The sequence below is a fragment of the Marmota flaviventris genome, chromosome 6 (genome assembly GCF_047511675.1).
Source record: "Marmota flaviventris isolate mMarFla1 chromosome 6, mMarFla1.hap1, whole genome shotgun sequence".
NCBI classification, from domain to species: domain Eukaryota; kingdom Metazoa; phylum Chordata; class Mammalia; order Rodentia; family Sciuridae; genus Marmota; species Marmota flaviventris.
Window position 1 is genome coordinate 146,902,325 of NC_092503.1, and position 22,052 is coordinate 146,924,376.

Below are 22,052 nucleotides of genomic sequence, written 5' to 3' on the forward strand. Positions count from 1 at the left end.
GGGATTATACATTCTAGTGGGATTATTATCCCCATTTTGCAGTTAAGTGGTTCTGAGAGGATCATCCATATTCCTGTGGTCACACAGCTAAGTATTTGTGGGCACTTAGACCTTGATGTTCAGCATCAAGTTCTGGGTTCTAAGGTCATTAGACCAAAAGAATTTTTTAAAAAGCACTAAATTGAAGAGGAATTGAGACTTTTTTTTTTGCTGGCGCTGGGTGAGGGGGACCCCAGGCCTCAGACATGCTAGGCAAGAGCTCCGTCCACCACTGAGCTACACCCCGACCCTATTCAGAACTTCTTAGGGGGCAAAATTAACCACTGAATTTCCCCGTGGAGACAATCTTAATAAAATTTTAACATCTTTCTTGCAGAATAGTAAAGATCTCTAAAGAGATTAATAAGACAAAAAGAATAGGACATTTGCCTCTGAAGACAGGGACGAGTGGAACCCAATTTCTGTGTTCTGAGACAAGATAAATGGAGAATTTTCTTGTGAAAATCTCAACAAATATTCTAATGGGGCTCTTCCTCTCTGACCGATGAGCAGGCCTAGTCGGGCTACTGATGGTGATGACAATATCCACACGTGGGGAAGGAGAAAAGAAAACAAGGGGATTTCAGCAAGGATCAGCCCCCGTGCAAAACACTCTTCCCAGAAGTACGATTTGGATTTCCCACAGCCACCTCACAAATGACAAATGACACTGAAAAATTGGTCTGGGAGCTAAGGGGCGCTACCTAAGGACACTGTAATGTCATCGGAGGAAGAAAATGAGACCCGAGCTTAAGAGGTGGTGGACGCAAGAAATGATATTTCAATGGAATGTCAGGTGTCATGTGCTTCTCTGCCACCCTGCCACAGTGGGCAGTGGAGTGTGGCTGCTACCAGGAAACCGTGGAAGGAGCTCAAGGGAGGAAAAATGCCAGGAAGTGTTTGAACCGCGGCAGAATTAACTGAGGGGAAGGCGGTTTGCAAAGAACTGAATCAGAAGGCCTGCTCAGCCCGGGCGAGAGCATTCTGGAGCCATCCATGAGACGTGATGTGCGGCCCAGGATCCTGGCCCACTTTAGTTCCCGGGGTAACTTGGCACATTCTGGGGCAGGGCACTTACCCGCTCTGTGTCTCCTTTCCTGCATCCGTAGAATAGGACAAGAAAAGATGCTAACACAGCAACTGGCCCACTGTGTCCCCTGGAGCCCCTGTCTGTGAGGTCTTCATGAGGTCCCACTGGGGAAACACGAGCCACCACATTTGTGATTAAATTTGGGAAGCAGAGGGCTAAACAAAGTTGAGAAGATGCATTGCAGACCTTGTCAGAGCCTTGAAAGGGCTGAATTGTCATGCGGACCTTTGAGAAAATAGCACATCCGTCATAATTATGGGAGAGGGAATTTGGGGGATGTTATGGGGATGTTTGGAAGATCTAATGAGATTGAGAAAAAAAATAAAGCACTGTGTGAACAATGTGCGTTTTAAGGGAATTCCCAATAATGTGAGGGGTTTGGGGCTGACAGACACCACCGAAGTGTGGCTTCATTTTTGACACTAGCACCTTCCTCCTTAGCCAGCCGCCCTAAGATAACTCTTATAGAGCCCTTGCTCCATGCCTCCAAAGAGTCCTTTTACCATCTACCTCTTGTGTGAGTGTTCTGTTGCTGTGAGAAAATATCTCAAGAAATCAACTTAAAGGAGAAAATATTTACTTGGCTCCTGGTTTTAGAGGCTCCAGTCCATGGTTACCCTGCTCTGTGGCTGCTGGGCCTGGGTGAGGCAGGACACCATGGCAGGGAATCTGTGGTCAAGCAAAGCTGACCACCTCACAGTGGTCAGAAAGCAAAGAGGGAGAGAGAGAGAGGGGAAGGGGCCAGGCTCCCAACACCTCCCTTCAAGGACAGCCCCCCCCCATGACCTAACTTCCTCCCAGTAGGCTCCGCCTCTTAAAGGTCCCTCCATCTCCCAATAGCCCCATGGGCTGGGGCCCCAGCCTTTGACCTATGGCTATTGGGGGACAATTAAGATCCAAACCGTAACTTAGCCTGTTGGTCCTGTAAATCAGTATTATCCCCATCTCACAGAGAGGAAGTTCTGGATCTTTTCTAAGCTCATGCAGTATATTTTTTGATTACAAGAAGAGAAAACCTAACCCAACCTAACTTAGGTTAAAACGAAACAAAACTTACTGTCTTAGGTGAGGAAATGGTTTCAGGTATAGCTGGATCCAGAGCAGCAAATGGTGAAGTGAGGTTTCAGTGTCACATGAGTGGGTCTCTCCTTTCCTCTCCTTGGCTTAATTTTCAGGCAAGCCTGTCCCTTTGCAGTAGCAGGAAGATTGTCGGCAGAAATATGCTGTAGGACAAGGGTTGGCGAACTATGGGGCCTGAGGGCCCACTGCCTGTTTATAAGTGAAGTCTTGCTGGAACAGTCAGGCCCCTGGTTTAGGTTGGTCTATGGCTGCGTTCATGGTGCAGTGGCAGAGTCCATCAAGCCACAGAATTTACCATGTGGCTTAATAGAAGGAATGTGCTGACCCCTGCAGGAGGAACCAGGGTTTGTTGAGGTTTGACTTGCATCTGAAAGGCACTGTTTATTTAACTGCAAGGATATGAGACCCTAGGGTCTGAGGTTTTTCAGACCATAAAGAGTCTGCATCATTTAGAGATTGTTGCTTTGGATTAACACAAGACTTTACAAGTTCATTTACAATTCAAATAAACAAGTTCCTTTCCCTGTACAAATATATTCTGTAGATTAAATGAGTAAGAGAATGCTTTATAAGCTTTTGTAGTCATTACATGTATGATTGAAGGCTAGACTCCCGGGCGATGAAACAGGAATTTTGTATGGAGTATCTCAGAAAGAACTTTGCTAATGACATCCAGTGTCTCAGTAAATACAACACAGAGCCCGTGGAATTGTAAATTTAAATAGGACCTCTTCCCCTGCCCGTCTGGTCTATTAGCAGTGCTTTTTGTTTATTGACGGCTGATGGTCATGGAACCAGAAATGTCCTCATAGAGATATCCTCGTCCTTCCAATGCAGCAGTGAGAAAACAGAAGTCAGTTGACATAATAGGACTGCTGCTTCTTCAAAGCTTATGAATTGTCATCACGACCTGGAGATTCTTTCAATATCATCTAGGGCTGAATGAAGGCTTTTACGTTGGCAGCCCCTACTTGGACTAGGCTCGGAGCCTGTCTAATCTGCAATCTCAGCTGAAACAGAGTGCCTGTCGGTATTCCCAGAGAAATCCAGAATGGAGTCCCGTTGCCTGGCCAGGCTGTAAGGGTGGAGAATGCAAAGCCATGATTGGCCAAGCACAGGGCACGTGCCCTCCTCTAGTGTCAGAACTGAGATCATTTCTTCCTGAACCCCCTAGACTGGGAGGAGAGGAGGGCCGACTCCTGAGGAAACTCAGGAAGCCCTTGTCACCTGCTGGGAGGCTCCAGGAAACTCGGACCCACCAGCAGCCACAAGATGATAGATGTGACCCTACCTCAGCTTGCTTTCAAAATCAGCATTTTCTTCACTCTGTAATGTAGAGCATTTTTTAAAATTTGATCTTTTTATTATTGTTGTTGATAGATGTTTATTTTTTTTTATATTCATAGGCGGTGCTGAGAATGGAACCCAACATATGTCAGGCAAGTGCTCTGCCACTGAGCCACAACCCCAGCCCCAGAGCATGTTTTGAGTGAAGCAGATTTGAGCCTATTCGGGTCACACTTGGCACTCACTGAGCTCCTGCTTGCAGCTTGTGACACAGGTGCTTAGTAGAAAATGTCCTCCTGGTCCCTGATGTCTTAGCAGTCTAGGATGGGCATCTTCCAGGGCATCCACACACAGGCGGCCACAACTATTTGGCATTTTAGGGTAAGACAGCACCTGTTAGTGGAATCCGTTTATATTGTCATCTTTTCAAAAATGGAGGTCATCTCCTCCCTCATCCCTGAAGCCTCCTGTCACTTGGTCAGTAACAGAGAGAGTTGAAGAGCCAGACACTCACGCAGCAGGGAGGTGTCCTTGAAATGGGACAGGTCTTCATTAAAAGCATGCATTTCTTTTCTTCTGAGGAATTGCTTCTTCCTGTTCACTAGCTTCTCCTCCATTTCCCCAACTATTAAAATGGGGCTGTGTACGCCAGCTCATAAAAGGAGCATGAGGATTCCATCATGTGTTTTGTGTTTTTTTTTTGGTACTAGGGGATTGAACTCAGGGGCACTCAACCACTGAGCCACATCCCCAGCCCCATTTTGCATTTTATTTAGAGACAGAGTCTCACTGAGTTGCTTAGTGCCTCACTTTTGCTGAGGCTGGCTTTGAACTCGAGATCCTCCTGCCTCAGCCTCCCAAGCTGCTGGGATTACAGGCCTGCGCCACCGTGCCTGGCTGTGTGATGTGTTTTAAGTGCTCAGGTTGGTGCCTGCACAGACCTAGGGACTGAAAAATGGTACCATTACCTTCCTCATTCCCACATCCTTGTCATGGTGTCAGCTTTCCGTCACTGTGACCAATACTTGAAACAAATCCACTTCTCAGGAGGAAGCGCTGACCTGGTCTCACATTACAGAGGTTTCCGTCCACGGTTTCTTTGCCATTTCTTTGGGCCTAGGGTCGCCCAGTAGGTGGAAGCCCAAGGAGGAGGAAACCTGTTCACCTCCTGGCAGACAGGAAGTGAAGAGAGCAGGAGAGGAAGCTGGGCTCCGGTATCCCTTTAAGGACACGCCCCCAGTGCCCTGACTTCCTCCAAGGAGGCCCCACCTCTTAAAGGTTCCACCACCTCCCTGCAGCCCGGCAGGCTGGCCGTGAGGCTCTTAATCTTGTGCCTTTAAGGTCCATTCCAGATCTGAACCCTGAGGTCGTCATCATCGTTTAGTGAGCTTTTCCTCCACTGTGATCAAAAAGCATGACAAGAACAACACAGAGAAAGAAAAGCTTATTGGGGGGTCACGGTTTCAGAGGTTCAGAGCATGGTCAGCTGACTGCAGTGCCCTGGGCTGGAGGTGACGCAGAGCTTCATGGTGAAGGGCGCGGTGGAGGGAAGCCGCTCAGGACAGCCAGGAAGCAGAGAGCCCCCCTCTCTAGGGACAGAGTATAAACCCCCAGTGCCCTGCTTCCTCAGCCACATCCGCCTGCCTGCAGTCACCACCTTGTTCATCGCTATCAGTGGATTAATCCAGACACTAATACAGGGATTCAAAGAGCCAGATGTTCACACAGCAGGGTGGAGTTCTTGAAAATAGATAAATCTTAATTAGGAGCACGGGGTTTTTCCTGAGAAATCATTTTAAATCTTTGTAACCCAAGCATTTCACCTCTGAACGCTCTTGGATTGACCCCCCCCCCACCCCCCCCCCCCCGCATGGAGGACACCTTCATCCAACTGTAACAGTCAACGTCCTCAGCTTGGGTGCCCAAGGAAGTGCTGTCCTGTTCAGAATGTCCCTGTCCAAAAACCCAGGTCAGATTCGCGTTCGGGTCCTCCCAAAGTCCTAGGAGCACTGGGCCCGTGGGGCGAGCACTATCAGAGCCCCAACTGCCCTTCTCTTTCTTCCATGTGGCCGACTCCAGCCAGGAAAGACGCATGGCCACCGAGCCTGCCTTCTTCCCAGTGGCTCAGAGACCCTGGGGGACGGCCTTCCTGGGCCAGCAGAGAGCCACAGTTGGTGCCATCCTTGGACCTGAGAGCCCAGCCACCACAGAGTGGCAGAGGTGCCACCTCTTATCACCGAATGCCCCTGGATCCCCCAGGAGCCATGCCAGGGTGCATGAGGGAGGACAGTCAGGACCAGCAGGCACAGGTTCTTTGGGTCATGGTGATCGAAATCACATCAATGGTACCTTCTCTGCATTTCTATGGAGAAAGAAAAAGCATCCTCTAACTGCTTTTCCCCTGCAGATAGAGCAAAACCCAGCCAGACTGCAAGGGAGCCCCAACTGTCTCGTCGCTTAAAGAGTGTTCTCTGGGACACTGGAGCTGGGGGGCCCCCAGGAGATGTTGGGCTCAGGCTCCCGCTGCCCCTCAGCCGTCTGCATCAGCTCAGCTGCCCAGCTGCCTGCCTTTGGACCCAGCATCTTGTCTTGGCCGCGGACACTGGAGCGGATCCATGTCTAAGTGGGCATTTTATCTAGGCAACGTCTCCCCTGTCCACTGCACGAGGCGTTCCCCTTTGATACTGAGAATAGAGGGCCTGAGCAAAGCAGCCTTTATGTGATCTATGGCAAAAAGTCTCTCTCGTGATCCTGCGCTAGATGACCTTGATTCTGAGCCTGGTTTGTTCTCCTGGCTTTTCAAGCTGCATTCACAGGTTGGCCTCTTGCGTCACTCCTGGGACTCCAGTCTCCTCCTCTGATGGCAAAGCATTCCGACAGAGAGCGAGGCCCTGTCCCCAGATGAATCGGTGGGGAACGTAATACGGGTGATTAAAACATAAATCACTTAAGCCTAATGTAGTCCGGTCTGCTCAGTAATCTACTGCACTGAAGGGCTAAACATCTTGAATTTAATAACACACTTATTAAGGATTCATTTCACCAGAGTTATAATCACGTCTTCGCGGTGCTTTCCTGTTCCTTGCCGCTCTGGTTGTTCAAGGCACTCCTAATTGATCATAATTATTTTAATGTGGCTATTTCAGAATAATTTTTATTCATTTCTGAAATACATCCTTGGGAAGCAGCCTCTGGTCCTCTGGGTGCCTTTTTCTTGAGATGAATAGTGATACTGATTTCCACACCTCTCGAGATGTGGGTGACGGACTTGAGTGAGATGCAGTTCCCGTGCGGCTCTGCCTGGGTCCTGGCTTACACGGTGACAGTGGCCTTCTGACTATTTCCTCTGTCACCTGTTCCTTTAGGTTCCAATTCAGCTTCCCTCCGCTGCCACATGGTGATATCCCTAAGAAGCAAATCTGAGGCGTGCTGATCAGGAACCGTGTCAAAGAATCGGACCACGCTCATCAGAACCGACCCTCCCTCTCCGGGTCTCACTCATTGTTTTCTAGCCCCCTGCCGATCACGCGTCTTCTGTCTACTCTGTTCTTAGCATCAGTATTTATTTTCTCCCCACTTCCGGGGTGAGCTCCCCGAGTCTGTATTCCTATCTACTCCGTGTGCTGATGTGGCCTCGGTGTCTGTTACAAAGTGAGCGCTCAGAGCCTACCGTGGAACGGACCTCGGTGATTTCCCGTTTTCAGAGTCTGGTCCTCTTCCCTCTAGTGATAGGAGGGGACTCAGGTGCCTATGAGGCCTGTCCAAAGCTCGGGTGAGCTGCTTCGATCCTCCTGCTCTCCAGGTCTCCCTATGACCTAATGCACTGACTCGCACGATCCACGGGGTCCCTGACTCCTAGATGTGCCAGGTGTGTCCAGCAGATCTCTGGGGTTACTTCGTCCTGCCAGGATGTAATTCCCACCCCCCTTGCCCATGCAGGGAGGAGACCCCTTGCTCGTTCAAACCTAAGCCAATGGGACCACCCCCCATTTGGGACCGCTGCCTGGCACGTGGTCACAGTTCCATATACATTGGTAGGATGAAGGAATCTCCCCATCTTCTCCAGCACTGAGGCAGAATTCGTTGCTGTCTCCACTTTGCCTTCATTCGGTTATTATTATTACTTATTGTCACCGGTCCTCTTTGGTTACATTAAGATTCATTTTGACATAATTATAAAAGCATGGAATACACTTTGTTCTCATTCAGCCCCAGTGAGTCCCCTTTCCGGGCCCTCCTCCCTCCCCCGAGTCCCCTCCCTCTACCCCACTGGTCGTCCCTCTTGGGCTTTGCCTCGCTGCCCCTGTTGAGGCTGATGCGCTGTGAACTCCTGGGTCCCCTTGAGGCCTCTCTGTTCAGTCCTTCTGTTCGTCTCCCCCAGAAGTGCTCACAGCGTCTGGTGCAGAATCACGCAGTCACTCCATCCATGATGGAGGAGACGAGCTGTCGGTGCATCAGACCACACTCCACCGTCCCCACCGTCCCCGTCTTATGAGGGCTGCCCTTAGGATTCTTCAGCTCACCTGGGGCGGCCAGAGTGCCTTGCACGCACTGGAAATTGTATTTCAAATTTCAGACTCAGGCCTTTCCCCGGCTCCTGAGATGTGACCAGATCCTCCCCCCAGATGCTGGGCAGCTGCAGCGACCCCGGCTCCCATGGCCCCACTTTCCCCGGGGGGAACCACCCGTGCCCTGCAGGGTGCTGTACTGATGCCCAGGATGCTCAGCACGTTGGGTGGAGTCCGTGGGGTTTCAGCTCAGGGTGTCTGAATTCACAGTGCGTTTGCCATCCGAGGTCAGGAACGTCTGCAGTCATTGTCATCGTCCTCGCATCTGCCCAGATCATCGCCGAGCTCAACCCCCAGCCTGTGCCCCCTCCTGTGTTCCTCGTCTCAGGATGAAGGGGGCCGTGCCACTGATGTGCACCTGGCAACCAGGAGTGATCTGCTTCCTGTCCTGCAGGTCACTGGGTCCTAAGTCACATGCATGGACTTTGCTTCTGCCCCTCCTCCAAGTCCTTCTACTTCCTCTCAAACCTACTGTCAAGAGCCTTTGTCAACCTGTCACCATCTGTCACCAACACAACTGCCACCTCAGGCTGCCTGGCACGTGGTCACCGTTCCATATAGATTGGTAGGATGAGGGAATCTCCCAAGTTAAAAGCATTTTTTTTGTGTGTAATAACAGGGGCCACAGATTGAGCTTTCACAGACTGCAGATGTTGCAAAAGTCCAGATTTTTCTGAAGGACAGGATCTGAGGCCAAACACGGTGGTTTTTGAATTTGCCACAGCTTTAGATGTAATTTTGCTTTCTGGAAAGTTGAGTTCTTTCCACCCCCTTGATTTTGCCAAGGAAGTTATTTTCTCTGATTAGTCTTGCCTTAGAAATTCAAGTCAGGGTACATTTAGCTCACTGGAAGACGCAAATACTCATGAAAAACTTTGTTTTATTTTATGTTGCAAGAAGTGTTGGGCCGATAGTGGCCTTCAAGAAAGTGTCCACAGTGTTTCCTTAAGAAATACTGAAAGTCTGAAACATCCTGTGTTAGCTTTCTGTTCCTGTAACAAAATACCAGAGATATTCAACTTATAAATAAGAAAGGTTTCTTTTGGCTAGGTGTTTGGGAAGTTTCCGTGACTGATTGGGCCCATTGCTTTGGGTTGGTAGTGAAGCAGCACCTTCTGGTGGGGAGTGCATGGTGGAGTAAACTGTTTGCCTCCTGGGAGGGAAGCAAAAGGAACAGAGGAGACTAGGCCACACCCCCAGTGACCTAGGACCTTTCATTAGGTCCCGCCTCTTAAAGGGTCTACCACCTCCCAGTAGTGCAACAGGTTATGGACCAAGCCTTTCACACATGGTTCTTTGGGGGACAATCCAGATCCTGCACTCTGCAAATGCTGTGTCATTGAGAACAGTCTAGATGCTCCCTCCAAATACTCCCAGCTCTCGATTTCTTAGAAGATTTTTGAAAGCACATCTACAGGGAAAAAAAAAAGACCTAAGAGGAAGTTGTAAAATCTGATGCAAGTGTGCATGATTCTAAAGTTGGTCAGTGCCCTTAAGATAGACAGTAAGTGTGCTGTACAGAATTCAGTGCTCCTCGGGGCCTTGGTAGAGCAGGCGGGAGGGAAGTGGAGAGCCGTGTGTGGCGGAGATGTCAGCACGGGGACAGACCCTTGATAAAACAGTCTCCTTTATTCTCACCAAGGTTATATGATCGCATCTGCCAAGTCTAAGCTGAGAAATTGCTGACCTCATTTGACTCTTGGGATGGTCTTTCCTTGCCTTTTAGGTGGGGTCTCTTACAGGTCCCCCTCCTCCTCCCCCTCCCCCTAAGTGAGGTTGGGCGGATCTGGTTGGGGGAGCAGGTGCAGTGACACACCCTCTCATCCCAGTTGCTTTGGAGGCTGAGGCAGGAGGCTCAAGGAGGCCAGGCCAGCCTGTGTAACATAGCGAGACCCCCATCCCTTACTTAGGAATGAATGGGTGCATGCACGGATGGATGGATGGATGGATGGATGGATGGATGGATGGATCTGGTCGGCAGGCTCTGCGACTCTCGGCTTTGGCTGACTGTCCCCAGCCGTTAGAACACAGTGGTATGACTTCCATTCCAAAAGGCAAACGGAGCGGGAGCCACGTGGTTCCTGTTATCTGTAACCATGGAAAACGCTGGCCATCTGTGAGGCTCCCATTTTAACACTTTTTTTCTCTCTCCCCTCTGTGTTTCCGTCTCTTCCTTGGGAAAAACAAGCTGAGGAGGTGGAGAGGCTGGCGGCGATGCGTTCCGACTCCCTGGTCCCAGGTACCCACACCCCACCCATCCGGAGGAGGAGTAAGTTTGCCAACCTGGGCAGGATCTTCAAGCCCTGGAAGTGGAGGAAGAAGAAGAGCGAGAAGTTCAAGCACACGTCGGCAGGTAGGGTGATGGCGTCCTCTGGCTCCACTGGGCGTCCCCTGGATTCAAACCCTGGGTCTTCCTGGTCGGATTTCATGATCGGAAGCTGAACAAAGAGAAAACTCAAGTCTCGGGGTGGCCCTGGTCTTTGGTGGTTGCTCAGTGTGACTGAGAGTGGCCCTGACAAGCTGTGTCTTCTCAAATCTCACGGGATTCTGTTGTTGATATTGCCTTTTGATTTAAAAACCATCATTTTATTGGATCTATAAATGATGGGAACTTAGAGCTCCACCTTTTCTCTGATGGAACGTGGGCCGTCTCCCGCTGACAGTCCGTTTCTTATCATTCATTCTGTTTTTGCTGCTCGGGTGTAAGTCAGCTGCCGGCACAAAATGAGTTATGTACGCTCTTTGGCAGATGAGAGTAAGTTATTTCATGGAGGAAAAATCTTGAATAAATGATTCCTAGACGAGGCAGGAGAACAAAGAGTGGAAGGGAATCGTCATTGGGGTGATCAAGGTAGCTGTGCAGTTCTCAGTGGGGTGAACAGCAAGGGAGTGTGGGAGGGTCAGCAAGATTGAGGGCTGGTCAGTCCTGGGGTCAGACTGCCCGGGTTCAAATCCCAGCTCTGACACCTGCTAGTGTGATAGCTTGCTCAGTTTATTGAACTCTGTGTCTCAGTTTCTCATCTCTGAAACAGGGCTAAGAATCAGCTAAGAATTAACTGCTTACAGGAGTTAATATTTGTGGAGATTTTATGTGGCAATGGAAGTGGACATTTTTAAATAAGTGAGAGTGTTCAGAGGGAAATGTACAAGGGTAGAAAAGAGAGTCATTGCACTCTTTTTGGGTTTGAGATGAGATGGCGGAAGAGCTCTACAGGTTCTTTGTGGTTTTGGCTTGGTCTGCTTGGGTTGGCATAACAGTTCCACAGACTGAGGTGACTTAAACAAGATAAATCTATTTCTCATGGTTATGGAGGCCAGAAGTCCAAAATCAAGGTGCGGACAAGGTGGGTTCCATTCTGAGATGGAATTGGGGGCTCCATTCACGTGTTGAATGACCACACTCTCCTCCTCTTGGCTGGTAGGTGGCCGCCATCTTGCTCCACACTCACGTGGCCTCTTTTTGTGCAGAGAGAGACACGCGGAGAGAGAATATCCTCTCTAGAGTTTCTCCTGATACCTGCACCAATCCCCACATGAGGGTTCTACCCTCTTGACCTCATCTAACCCTCATTACCTTTCCAGGGACCCACCTCCTCAGCCCGTCACACCGGGACTTACAGCTTCAACGTAGGAACTTGGACAGGTCACGAGTTGGTCCGTCCCCCAGCCTGGCTTATGGCCTTGGTTTCCTTCATCCCCCATCTTCTCTCTCTCCCCTGATTCTCTCCTGAGAATCATCACTGCCTGTTTGTAGGGTTTCTTCCTCCTTTGTTTGGTCCCCAAACTAACTTTGAAGTATAAGATGACCTGCGTCTTACACCTGGGCCTCGGTCCACAGATCTGAGAATCTTCATGCCAATCACTTTGAGAAAAGAAAGAGAAGAGCAGACAGAAAAGTTGGAGGGAGTCTTGAAATCTTAAAGGTTCCTGCGATAGACATCCCCAATTCATGTTTCATGACTCCCTTTCTTGATGAAATCCCTGACAGCCTGTTGGTGTAATTATCTTATTCCTAAGATAAGAATGAACAAGTCTCCAGCCCATGGCCCCTCTGCGTGTTCTCCACCGGCTCCGTCATTGTGCGGATGGCTTAAGGTAGATGGTGGATCATTTGTGGATCCTGAAAGCCACTGAGTAATTTGCAGGTGAGCAAGACTCCAAATGAATGTCTTCCACTGAGGGAGTCAGAAAAGGACCCTCTTGGGTCAATGGATTATAGGTATCAAGATGCTGTTTGGCACAGAAGGAATAAATTCTGGTGTTCTGCAGCACAATAGAGTGATCAAAGTTTACAACAACGATTGATCTGTTGCAAAAAGAACTAGAATGAGTCCAGTACAAAGAAATGACAAGTGTTTGAGGAAAAAGAAATGGGAATCACCCTGATTTGATCATTACACGGTGTATACACAACGTGATGATCACACTCTGCCCCATAGATATGTACAATTATGATGTGCCCATTAAAAATGAAAACTAAAAAAATAAAAATAAATTGTATGGTAAAAAAAAATGAAAACTAAAGGAAGAAGAAATCTAATTGGAATAGATTCTGCAGGCCTAGTCAGGTGTAACACACACCAACAGGGAAGAAAGTGGGAGCATTCCTTAGCACTGAAAAAAATAGCAACCAAGATCCCACAGATCCCTCTCTGACTTTGCTATGCAGAATTGTTTGTAAGAACATAAACACACATTTAAATAATTGCCATTTGTCAGCGTGAATCCCTGGATGATGGAGTAGGAGACGCGTTTCCTCCCAGCAGGCCGAGGCCTTCGTTAATACCTGTGGCGAGGACGGAAGGAAAGCCCGAGTCCTCCTCCCATGATCCATGACGCTGACTTCTTCCAGACATTGGAAAACTTGTCCCTGAGACAGGCAAAGACAGTGGTGTCCAATTACTCACGTTAAAATCGGGAAGCTTTCCATTGCAAGCTCTTTGGGGAGAAAGAATCAAAACACGTGGCAAGCAAAGTTAATAACTTGAAGCCATTCTTATCATGAACTATTCTTAGCAAGTTTTTTTGTGATGTCCACAGCCCAAACAATTAATTTGTCAGTTCAATATGATATTTATATGTAGTTTTGGATTTTTTTAAAGAAGAAAATTCACTCCTGAATTAGAGAAAGCAGAGGAAAAATTATAGGATATCTTTATATCACGATTGATGGACAAGTACATCATACAACTGCAGCTATTCTAGTTTAAAAAAGAAAATCAGTGTTTTACCCTGGAGCACCCTTTCTTCTTAGCTGCATCCCAAAATATTATTTATTATTTTTGCAAAGTAGGGACTTCCTGGACTCGTTTATATCTCAAATGAAAAATTTGACAGTGTAAGATTGTTTAACAGGATAATTTGTGTATTGGCTCCAATGATACTTGAAAGCACAAACTTTGCTACCTGCGGATAAGAGTTGTATGTTAGATAAATATATAAGAGAATGGATTTTTTTGGTAGGACTATTACTGGTTGGTCAGCTTTAGCTAACTGGTCAGCTTTAGCTAGTGTGTAAAGATTTGTCTTGTACGTGGGTAGTAGTAAGTTAAAGATGATTCAGTGAGTCTTGTTGATCATGGTCGTGGAGACCTATTCAGACCCCTACAACAGGTAGAAGGGCTTCTCTGGTGGGGTCTCGTAGGAGGGAGGGAAATCAGACTCGATTCTGAACTCTGAGACTCCTGAACAAGTGGGGATCTGCAGCCAAGGAATGGGGTGAGGGTCCATAGGTGGAAAATTACTAAGAGAAAACATCGGGGGTGGGGGATTATGGATAAACCAGCCTAACCAGATTTTGCTGAAAACAGGCCAGGATAACCAGACACCATGTGGAGGAGGTAGCAGATGAGGGATCTGATTAGATACCAAGGTTGCCCAGTGGAGGGGGATTCCAGTTAAATTGACTTACCAGGGTCCGTGCTGAAATGGGACAATACAGATAGGAACCCAGAAGTCTAAAGTCAAGCCAAGTAGGAAGAGAGTTCAGAGGAACGTGAGCAGGGTAGGCTAATGAGAAGTCCCTGTGATCACATATATATATATCATACATATATCTTGCCCTACAGACAACAAGGACCATGATTTTAAATACAAAGAATTAGTCCATATATTAAGTTTAGGTTATATATTTGTATTTTAAATAATGTGCCTTTTTAAAACAAAAAAGCTGTCTGCACCGTGCATACTCAGCCCCTTCTGAGTTTCACATCTGTGATTTGCCATCCTCAGCTGCATTATAGTTTCATTACTAACTGAAGTTCCAGGAGTGCCCGTGTGTGTGCATACTGCGCCCTCAGAGGTTCCACCCAGAAATGTCATTTCTAAGTCTTGGAGCAATAAGAAAACTGCATTGGGAAATTATGATCTCAACATTTTCAGCCCTTTTGGCATCAGTGGTTTGGGGAACCCTTTGAAGACGGGTCTCCATATCTCATGCTGACCATACGTCCAGCACATTCCGAGCTGCAGGCTCATGTCCTTAAAGAGCCTTGAGCATTCAGACCTAGAGGCTGGTTCCCAAAGGTGGGCAGCAGGGTCAGATAGGACCTCCCCTCAGAAGCCTCCCTGGGTAACAGGACAGGAGGAGGCTCACGGTGACAGGTGGAGCTGACACAGGAGTCCTCAGAGAGTGGGTCCTGCATGTCCAGGGCCTGCAGAGCAATTAGCCAGCCATGCTCAGCTCCCTGTGGGGAACAAGCCCAGGGAGTGTCCACTCCTGCCCTGGGAATGCAGACAGACGATCACGTCTTCTCTAAAATACAACAGATAGTGTCTTCCACGTAGTCAGCCGTTAGAGTCTTATCCAAATTCCTGGAAAATGAAGACTGAGTTTATAAGTGGGACTGGCAGAAATAAACTGAGGATACCACTGGATCTTGCTTTTATTTCCTCTTGACAGAAGATCATAAACCACAGGGGTTATCGACAGTCTAACTTCCTTGTATGCTTCTAAAATTTTCGGCATACCTAGGACCCTAGGGAAAGGTCTACTGAGTCTACCATGTGGCCTTGGGAATGGGACTGAGCCGGAACAGATCTGATGGCATGCACAAGGTAGAGCGAGAGGCAGAAGTCAAAGTGAGGTCATGCCTGTGGGCAGTGCAGCAAGGGTGCGTAGCCCAGTGGGAGGGGAACTTGACTTGGTCTGAGAGGTCAGAAGGACATTTTTAAGGGAGAAAGGCTAGAGCTGGAATCTGAGGGGAAGGGTAGGAATGAAGAAAATGAACACTTGAGGCATAAGAAACAGCATGTTACAAGGCCCTGTGGTAGAAAAAAAACAGGGATGAGCAGTCCAGGAAAGCAAGAAAGACTAGTGGCTACAGAGTGAAGAATTGAGAGTGTGGTGTGTGCTGAGTCTAGAGCTAACCAAAGATGGGGTCCTCAGAGTTTCTGCGTCATGGAGAACAAATGAGACCAGAGAGCGAGTGGCTGAGGCCACACCAGACAGGAGGCCATTATGCAATGAGAGTAGCTTGAACTAATGTCGGGTGGGAAAGGGTTGGATTTAGGAGATGTTACAAGAAATAATGAATCAGACACAGGAAGGGGAAAGAGACGTAGTGTCACCTTCAGAATGGAATTCTCCGTTTGGGCATTTGGGTGTAGTGTTCTTTAGTGTTAGGTAGGAATCCTCCATTTGTGATAATGTGGGTGAATCTAAACAACATTACGCTAAGTGACACAGCAGTCACAGAGGGTCAGATCCTGCGGGAGTCCACTCGTGTGGTTTCTAAAAACCCAGACTCAGAAGCAGAGAATGGGTGGTAGTTGCCCTGGGACGGGGAGGGGAAGGGTTGGGCAGTGGTTATGTATAAAAGTTCAGTTATGCAGACAGAATGAACCCCAGGTGTCTGCTGGACTTTAGTGCTTCAGCCAGCAGTGCAGAGCTGGACACTTAGGAGTGTAAGGTGGTGGATCCCAGGTTAAACGTTTCTACTACACACACACACACACACACACACACACACACACACACACCTCAAAGAGACACAAGGAAACTTCTGGAGACAGATGTCCATCACCGTGATTGTCATGTATCACCGGGTGTATATATGAATCTGTCCAGACTCATCAAATAATATGTTAAACATGCAGTTTGGGTTTTGTATGCTCAAAAAAAAATGTTCTTAGACGAAGTATCAAGTTTGGCACCTCGCATGAGTTTTGGGTATGTAGTGGTATGTGGTGACGCCCTCCCAGAGGTGAGTACTTTGGGAGAATGGTGGGTGTGGTGAAGGGACTCCAATTCTAGATAAGAGCTTAACTTCTTTGCCACGTCCCCAGTTGGCAGTTGGATACTCAAAGCCCAATTTGCATATCTGAGGGTCTTATGCAAACTTGGGGTGATTTGCATATGCATGATAATTAGGGTGATGACCCGTGGGATTGGCAAGGAAACCAGTGCAGAATGGAAGGAAGAGAGGTAATGTCAGACTTAGAGACAGGGAGAACCTGGTCACTGTTGACTACAGAGAAGAGAGTGAGCCTGGAAGGAGGCAGAAAGGCAGGGCTAGAGCGGTAGGGGGACCAGACAGGTGTGACGGGAACGGCAAGGACCCAGAGGCTGGCTGCCATGGTAGGTACGGTGATGGGTGTGCTTGGTGACCCTGCCTGATGGCCGAGTTTTCCTAGGTAATAAACGAGACTGTCTCTGAGCAGAAAGGGGAGGAGGGAACAGACAGGAACAGAGAAGTTAAGACCATTTCAGGTTGATGACTGAATCTACAATAGCCTCCCCTTTACCTTCTGGAATATGTCGAAAGAACCCTGGGTGATGCCTGAAACCATGGCTGGTACCAAACCCTATTGAATGCTCTGTTTTTTCCTACATCCACACACCTATGATAAATTGTGCTTTATAAATTAGACACAATAAGAGACGACTGATAATAACTCATGATAAAATAATTGTGGCAATGCATAATAACAAAACTTATGGGATGTATCTAAATTGCCAGCTTAAATACTCCTATGTTTTGGGCCATTAGAAAAACAAGGGTTGACTTGAACACAGGCAAGTATACAAGACAGTGAATCTGAAAACTAAGAAAGCTAATAAGTGACTAATGGGAGAGTAGTCTATATAGCATGGATACTCTGAACAAAGGGATGCTTCAACTTCTGGCTGGACAGAGCAGGACAGGGCAAGATTTCACCATACTACTCCAAATGGTGTGCAATTTAAGATTTGTGAATTGTTTGTTTATACAAATTTCCATTTAATATGTGTGGACAATGGTTGACCTTGGGTAACTGAAACTGGGGAAAGCAAAAACTGTGGATAACAGGGGATGGCTGTACATGGTACTGGAGACTACTTTCAGTGGCTTTCACTGTCCAGGCATAGCTATGGATAAAGGGTCCATCTTGGACTAGAGTATTACCAAATGATTAAAAAGAAAAGAAGTAAAGGCAGAGGAGATTTGGGTACTAGAATTAAATCTCCTAAGGCTATTATAACAAATTACCATAAAATTGGTGGTCTTAAAACAAAGAAAATTAATTCTCTTACATATTTGGGGTCCAGAAGTCTAAACTCAATATGCCAGCAGTGTATCCATTCAGTATAGGTCACTCACCCGTTAGGCACTTAGCAGCTTTCTTAGTGTTCAGATCAACTGTCTTGAGGATAGTAAGGTGGACTTCTTCAGGACCAGCTTCCTCCTGGAAGCCATGAGGGAGAATCTGTTTCATCTCTCTTAATCCTGCTGGTGGCTGCTGGTGATCCTTGGCATTCTTTGGCTTAGAGATGCCCAAGTCGAATTTCCGCCTTCATCTACACATAGCTGCCTCTCTATGTCTTTTCCTCCTATCTCTTTCCTTTCTCTTGTAAGGACACCAGACACTCAATGTAGGGCCCAGTCTGTATCCAGGATGATCTTCTTCAGAGGTCCATAACTTTATCATAGCTGCAAAGACCTTTCCAAATAAGGTCACTTTCATGGCACCAGGGCTTAGAACAGGGACTTGTCTTTTGGGAGGACAGGGTTCAACCTGCTGTGATATTAAACTTTAAATTGGATAAGACAGGAGAGGCCCAGTGGGTTGAAAGGAATTAGAAAAATCAATGCACTTTAAGTTTCAGGGAGGTCAAAGAATTCTAAGCAGTCAGTGGGAGCGGCCTCAGAAGCACACTGGGAAGGGAAGGAACTACATTCTCAAATCAGTGATTCTCCAGGTGGTGCAGACTCAAGCCACTGGAGGGGACCTGCGATGGAGGAGGAAGCCAGGAGACAGGATCAGCTGATTCAAAACATAGTAAATGACCCTGCCTACAAACAGACACACACTCAGATATTTTATCTATAAAATTTTGGGCTGACTTAATTTGCCATTTTTAATTGCATTAAAAGGAACTTTCCTCTTTGGTTTTAATAGTCACTTAATTGTCGAATGGATACTTTCTCGGAAAGATTCTCTGTGCTGTCTTTTTCCAGAGTGAGATGTTTTAGTCCGCCATTACTTTTAAGCTACTGAAGTAATGCAATTGAATTGATTTATAGGAAATCAAAGGTAGCTGTTTAATCTTCTGCTCCAGCAATTAGCACACCTAGTTAATATGGACAATGGTATAACAGGAGAGCACCGTCCAGGAAGGAGTAATTGTTGGCCTTCTCCCCTGTCCACCTGGGCATCTTGGAGTCAGTCTTGCTGTGCCAACCCTGCCCGACTGCAGCTATAATGAAGAGCTGGGCCTGAAACCTTGTAAACTCCGGTAGCACTCATGGCGGGGTCCAGAGATAGCCCCTGAATCTAGCATCGTTCCTCCCTAAGTGAAACTCCTTGAATACAGAAGACAATCTAGATTGGATTCTGCCTTTGGGCCTAGTAGGATAGGCTTCTGGGCTCTTCAGGGGAGTCCCTCTCTGATACCTGGTATGGCTGGCCCCCATCATAGCCCCAGATCACATTTTTTCCTCTAGAAGTTCCTAACGTGCGTGTGATTGGGGGAATACATTTGCAGTTCTTGGGCCAGAGAAATCCTAAGAGTGCATCAAAGTTTATCTTGACTTTCTGGAATGTAGGATTAAAGACCACTCTTAATAACTGCCTCTTATCCAGCCCACGTCCACCTCTATGAAAGTCCACCATGGAAGCTCTATGGACCGTCCCTGGCTCAGTTTGTGAGCTGGAAGTTCATATTCTTCCAACTCAAGGAAGAGATGAAACCGATAGGTTGGAAAAAATAATGATGATGAACAGGCATTTGTGCTCTTGAAAGAGAGTAGACCACAGGCATGGCACCCTAACTTCAGGTTGCGTTGATACCCCCATCTTGTAGCTAACAAAGCAATCCATGTGCTTGTTCAGAGCCTCGGGTTTAGACTTCCACAAACCACCGAAAGTTCACAAAGGAGACCAGCTTAGCTTATTGGACGTATTTTTGTGCCAGACACTGCCATTATCCATAAAATGACAGTAGTGGGGAGGGGCATGGCCCCCTACCTCCCAAAGGTTATGGAAAAGAAAAACAGGTAATTAGGTGAACAGTTACCATAAAGAATATCTGATCTCATCAGAGAACACAGAGGAGACAAACCCAGGGGACTTACAAGTTGCAGGAGGGTTTCCCAGAGAAAGGGCTCTTTAACCAAGGAATGGAGCAACCAACATGAGATGTCATCTCTCCTCAGTGACAGAACCAAATGTCGCAAAGGCTGGGGAAGAGAGAAGCTGGCATGTCCTCCAAAGAGCTGCCGGGGAGGAGCAGGAGGGAGTAGAGAGAGATGAACAGGGAGAGGTGGACAGGCGTCTGCTTTTGAAATACCTTCCTGGGGCGTGCTGAGGAGGCTGGGCCTTATCCCAACACAATGGGAAACTCCCAGAGGAGCACCTTTTAGAACTATCCTCTAAATGTGGGAGAAGCTTGGAGTGGCACCCGATGTTGATTTCAAGGTTAGAAGGTCATGCCTGTATATTTGTGTCTGTGATGAGAGGGGTTTACTTGTGATCGAATCAAGACACCTCATTAATGTCACTTCAAGAGGAACGTTCAGTGTCCCTGTTGATTCCAGTGGCAAAGACACAGGGTAGCAGGTGGTTGATTATAACGTCGGGGAGAGGAGAAGACAGCCTAGACTAAGATAGTGACATGAGGAGCTGAAGACTGCGCACAGACCAAGGGACACTTAGGAGACACAGTGAGCAAGACTTGATTACAGACTGAACGTGGAAGACGAGGGAAAGGGGAGGAGCCGTCCTTGGATCTCCCACGGAGCAGTCAGATGAAGGGAGGCACCACTCACTAGGTCAGGGACACGGAGATGGGGCAGGTTTTAAGGAAAGTGACCCACTTATTTCGGGGACTGCTGCATCCCTGTGTTTTCAAGTCATCGATGGAGGGGACACTGGGGACAGAGAAGAAACAGAAGAGGTGTGGCTGGAGGTGCAGAGTGGGGGTCCCAGGCACCTGAAGAGCAATGGGAACTGTGGAGTGTGAACTCCACCGAGGAAGTCAGTGTGAGCACGGGGCTGCGGCAGCCCCCTGAGGTCCACCAGCCTGTGGGTCAGGAGCAAAGGCAGGGAACGCAGGAAACCAGGAGGGGGCTGACGGCACCACTGAATCAGGAGGAGAGAGCCCAGAAAAAGTCCACTCTGGGAGCGGGTGAGACGTGTCCGGTGCATTTGGTGACAACTTGTGGTGGGTGTGTTAGGGATGATGGTTTGGGGGAAGCCATGTGGCTGGGATTTGGGTAGCACAATGGCTGAGGAGTAGGGGCAAGGAGAACAGGCAGACCTCGTTGAAGAAGCTTGGCTGAGAGGAAGGAGACGCGTATACAGTCGTCTCCCAAAGAGGATGTGAGCTAGAGGAAAGTGTTGTTTTTTTGTTTTTCTTTCCTTAAGATTGATTGGATTGTCAAGTCACAAAATTTGCCTTAACGTGGCGTTGACGTCCCAAGGGAAATGGAAACATCAGCAGAGCGACTGTGAAGCCAAAGAAATGTATTTCCACACATTTGTTGGAAGTGACCATTCTCACAGCTAGGAGAAACAAACACACAAAAAATCCGTATTATTTAGAATATGATTTTATTAAAAAAAAAATAGTCACCAAACCAAATTGACTGGCTTTCAGCCTCTGGTTGGATCACACATTCTCTTTGGGAAGTTGTTTGGAGTATTCCCATCTGGATTCAATCTCTAGCACCAAAAAAAAAAAAACAAGTAAAAATGAGTAAAATGAGGTCAAGTTTGGACAGACCAAGAATATCTTTACCTGTGTGTCATCTTGACCCACAGAGGGAACTTCTAGGGATTAGAAGGCAGAGTAGACTTCATAGTTCTATTGTTGAAACTTTTTTAAAAAAAATCCATATTTCCTGTAGGCTAGACTATGGAAATCAGTACCCTCTAGTGCTAGGTCATTAAAGATGCAATTGTTTCCTTTCAAAGTGAACTTTGAGCTGGGCACAGTGGCACACACCTATAATCCCAGTGGCTTGGGAGACTGAGGCAGGAGGATTGTGAGTCCAAAGCCAGCCTCAGCAACGGAGAGGTGCTAAGCAACTCAGTGGGACCCTGTCTCTAAATAAAATACAAAATAGGGCAGAGGATGTGGCTCAGTGGTCTTGGAGGTCTCATTCCGTGGTTGGCTGACTCCATTGCTCAGGGCCTACCGTGAGGCAGGACTTCAAAGTGAAAGGGCTCATTGGGGAAAAGCTGTCAGCTGATGGCCGCTGGGAAGCAGAGGGGAAAGCCACAGGGAAGATGCACCCTCCAGGGCTCCTACCCAGTGACCCACCTCCCCCGGTCACCCCCCCTGCCTGCAGGTACCACCCAGTCAGTCTGTTCAAACTGAGATGCACTGATTGTGTTATAGCTGCCACAATCCCATCACTTCACCTCCAAACCTCCTTGCCTTAACACAGGGGCTCTGGGGGGACATGCCACACCCAAACCATAAAACAATAAATTGGCTTTTTCCTTTGTCTCCCAGCATGGACCAGAGCATGTGGTAGAGAGCAAGTGCCCAGCCAGTACAGATT

At 47.8% G+C, this 22,052-nt stretch overlaps 1 protein-coding gene across 4 annotated transcripts in view; it reads left to right on the top strand.

Moving 5' to 3' along the window:
* Phactr1 (phosphatase and actin regulator 1) overlaps positions 1–22,052 on the top strand; it is a 272,986-nt gene that overhangs the window by 78,125 nt on the left and 172,809 nt on the right. For all 4 annotated transcript variants that reach the window (XM_071613691.1, XM_071613692.1, XM_071613689.1 and 1 more), the window contains exon 2: positions 10,253–10,417. In XM_071613691.1, coding sequence (XP_071469792.1) covers positions 10,279–10,417 — 139 coding nt within the window. In that variant the 5' untranslated portion in view covers positions 10,253–10,278. The remainder of the gene's footprint in view (positions 1–10,252; positions 10,418–22,052) is intronic.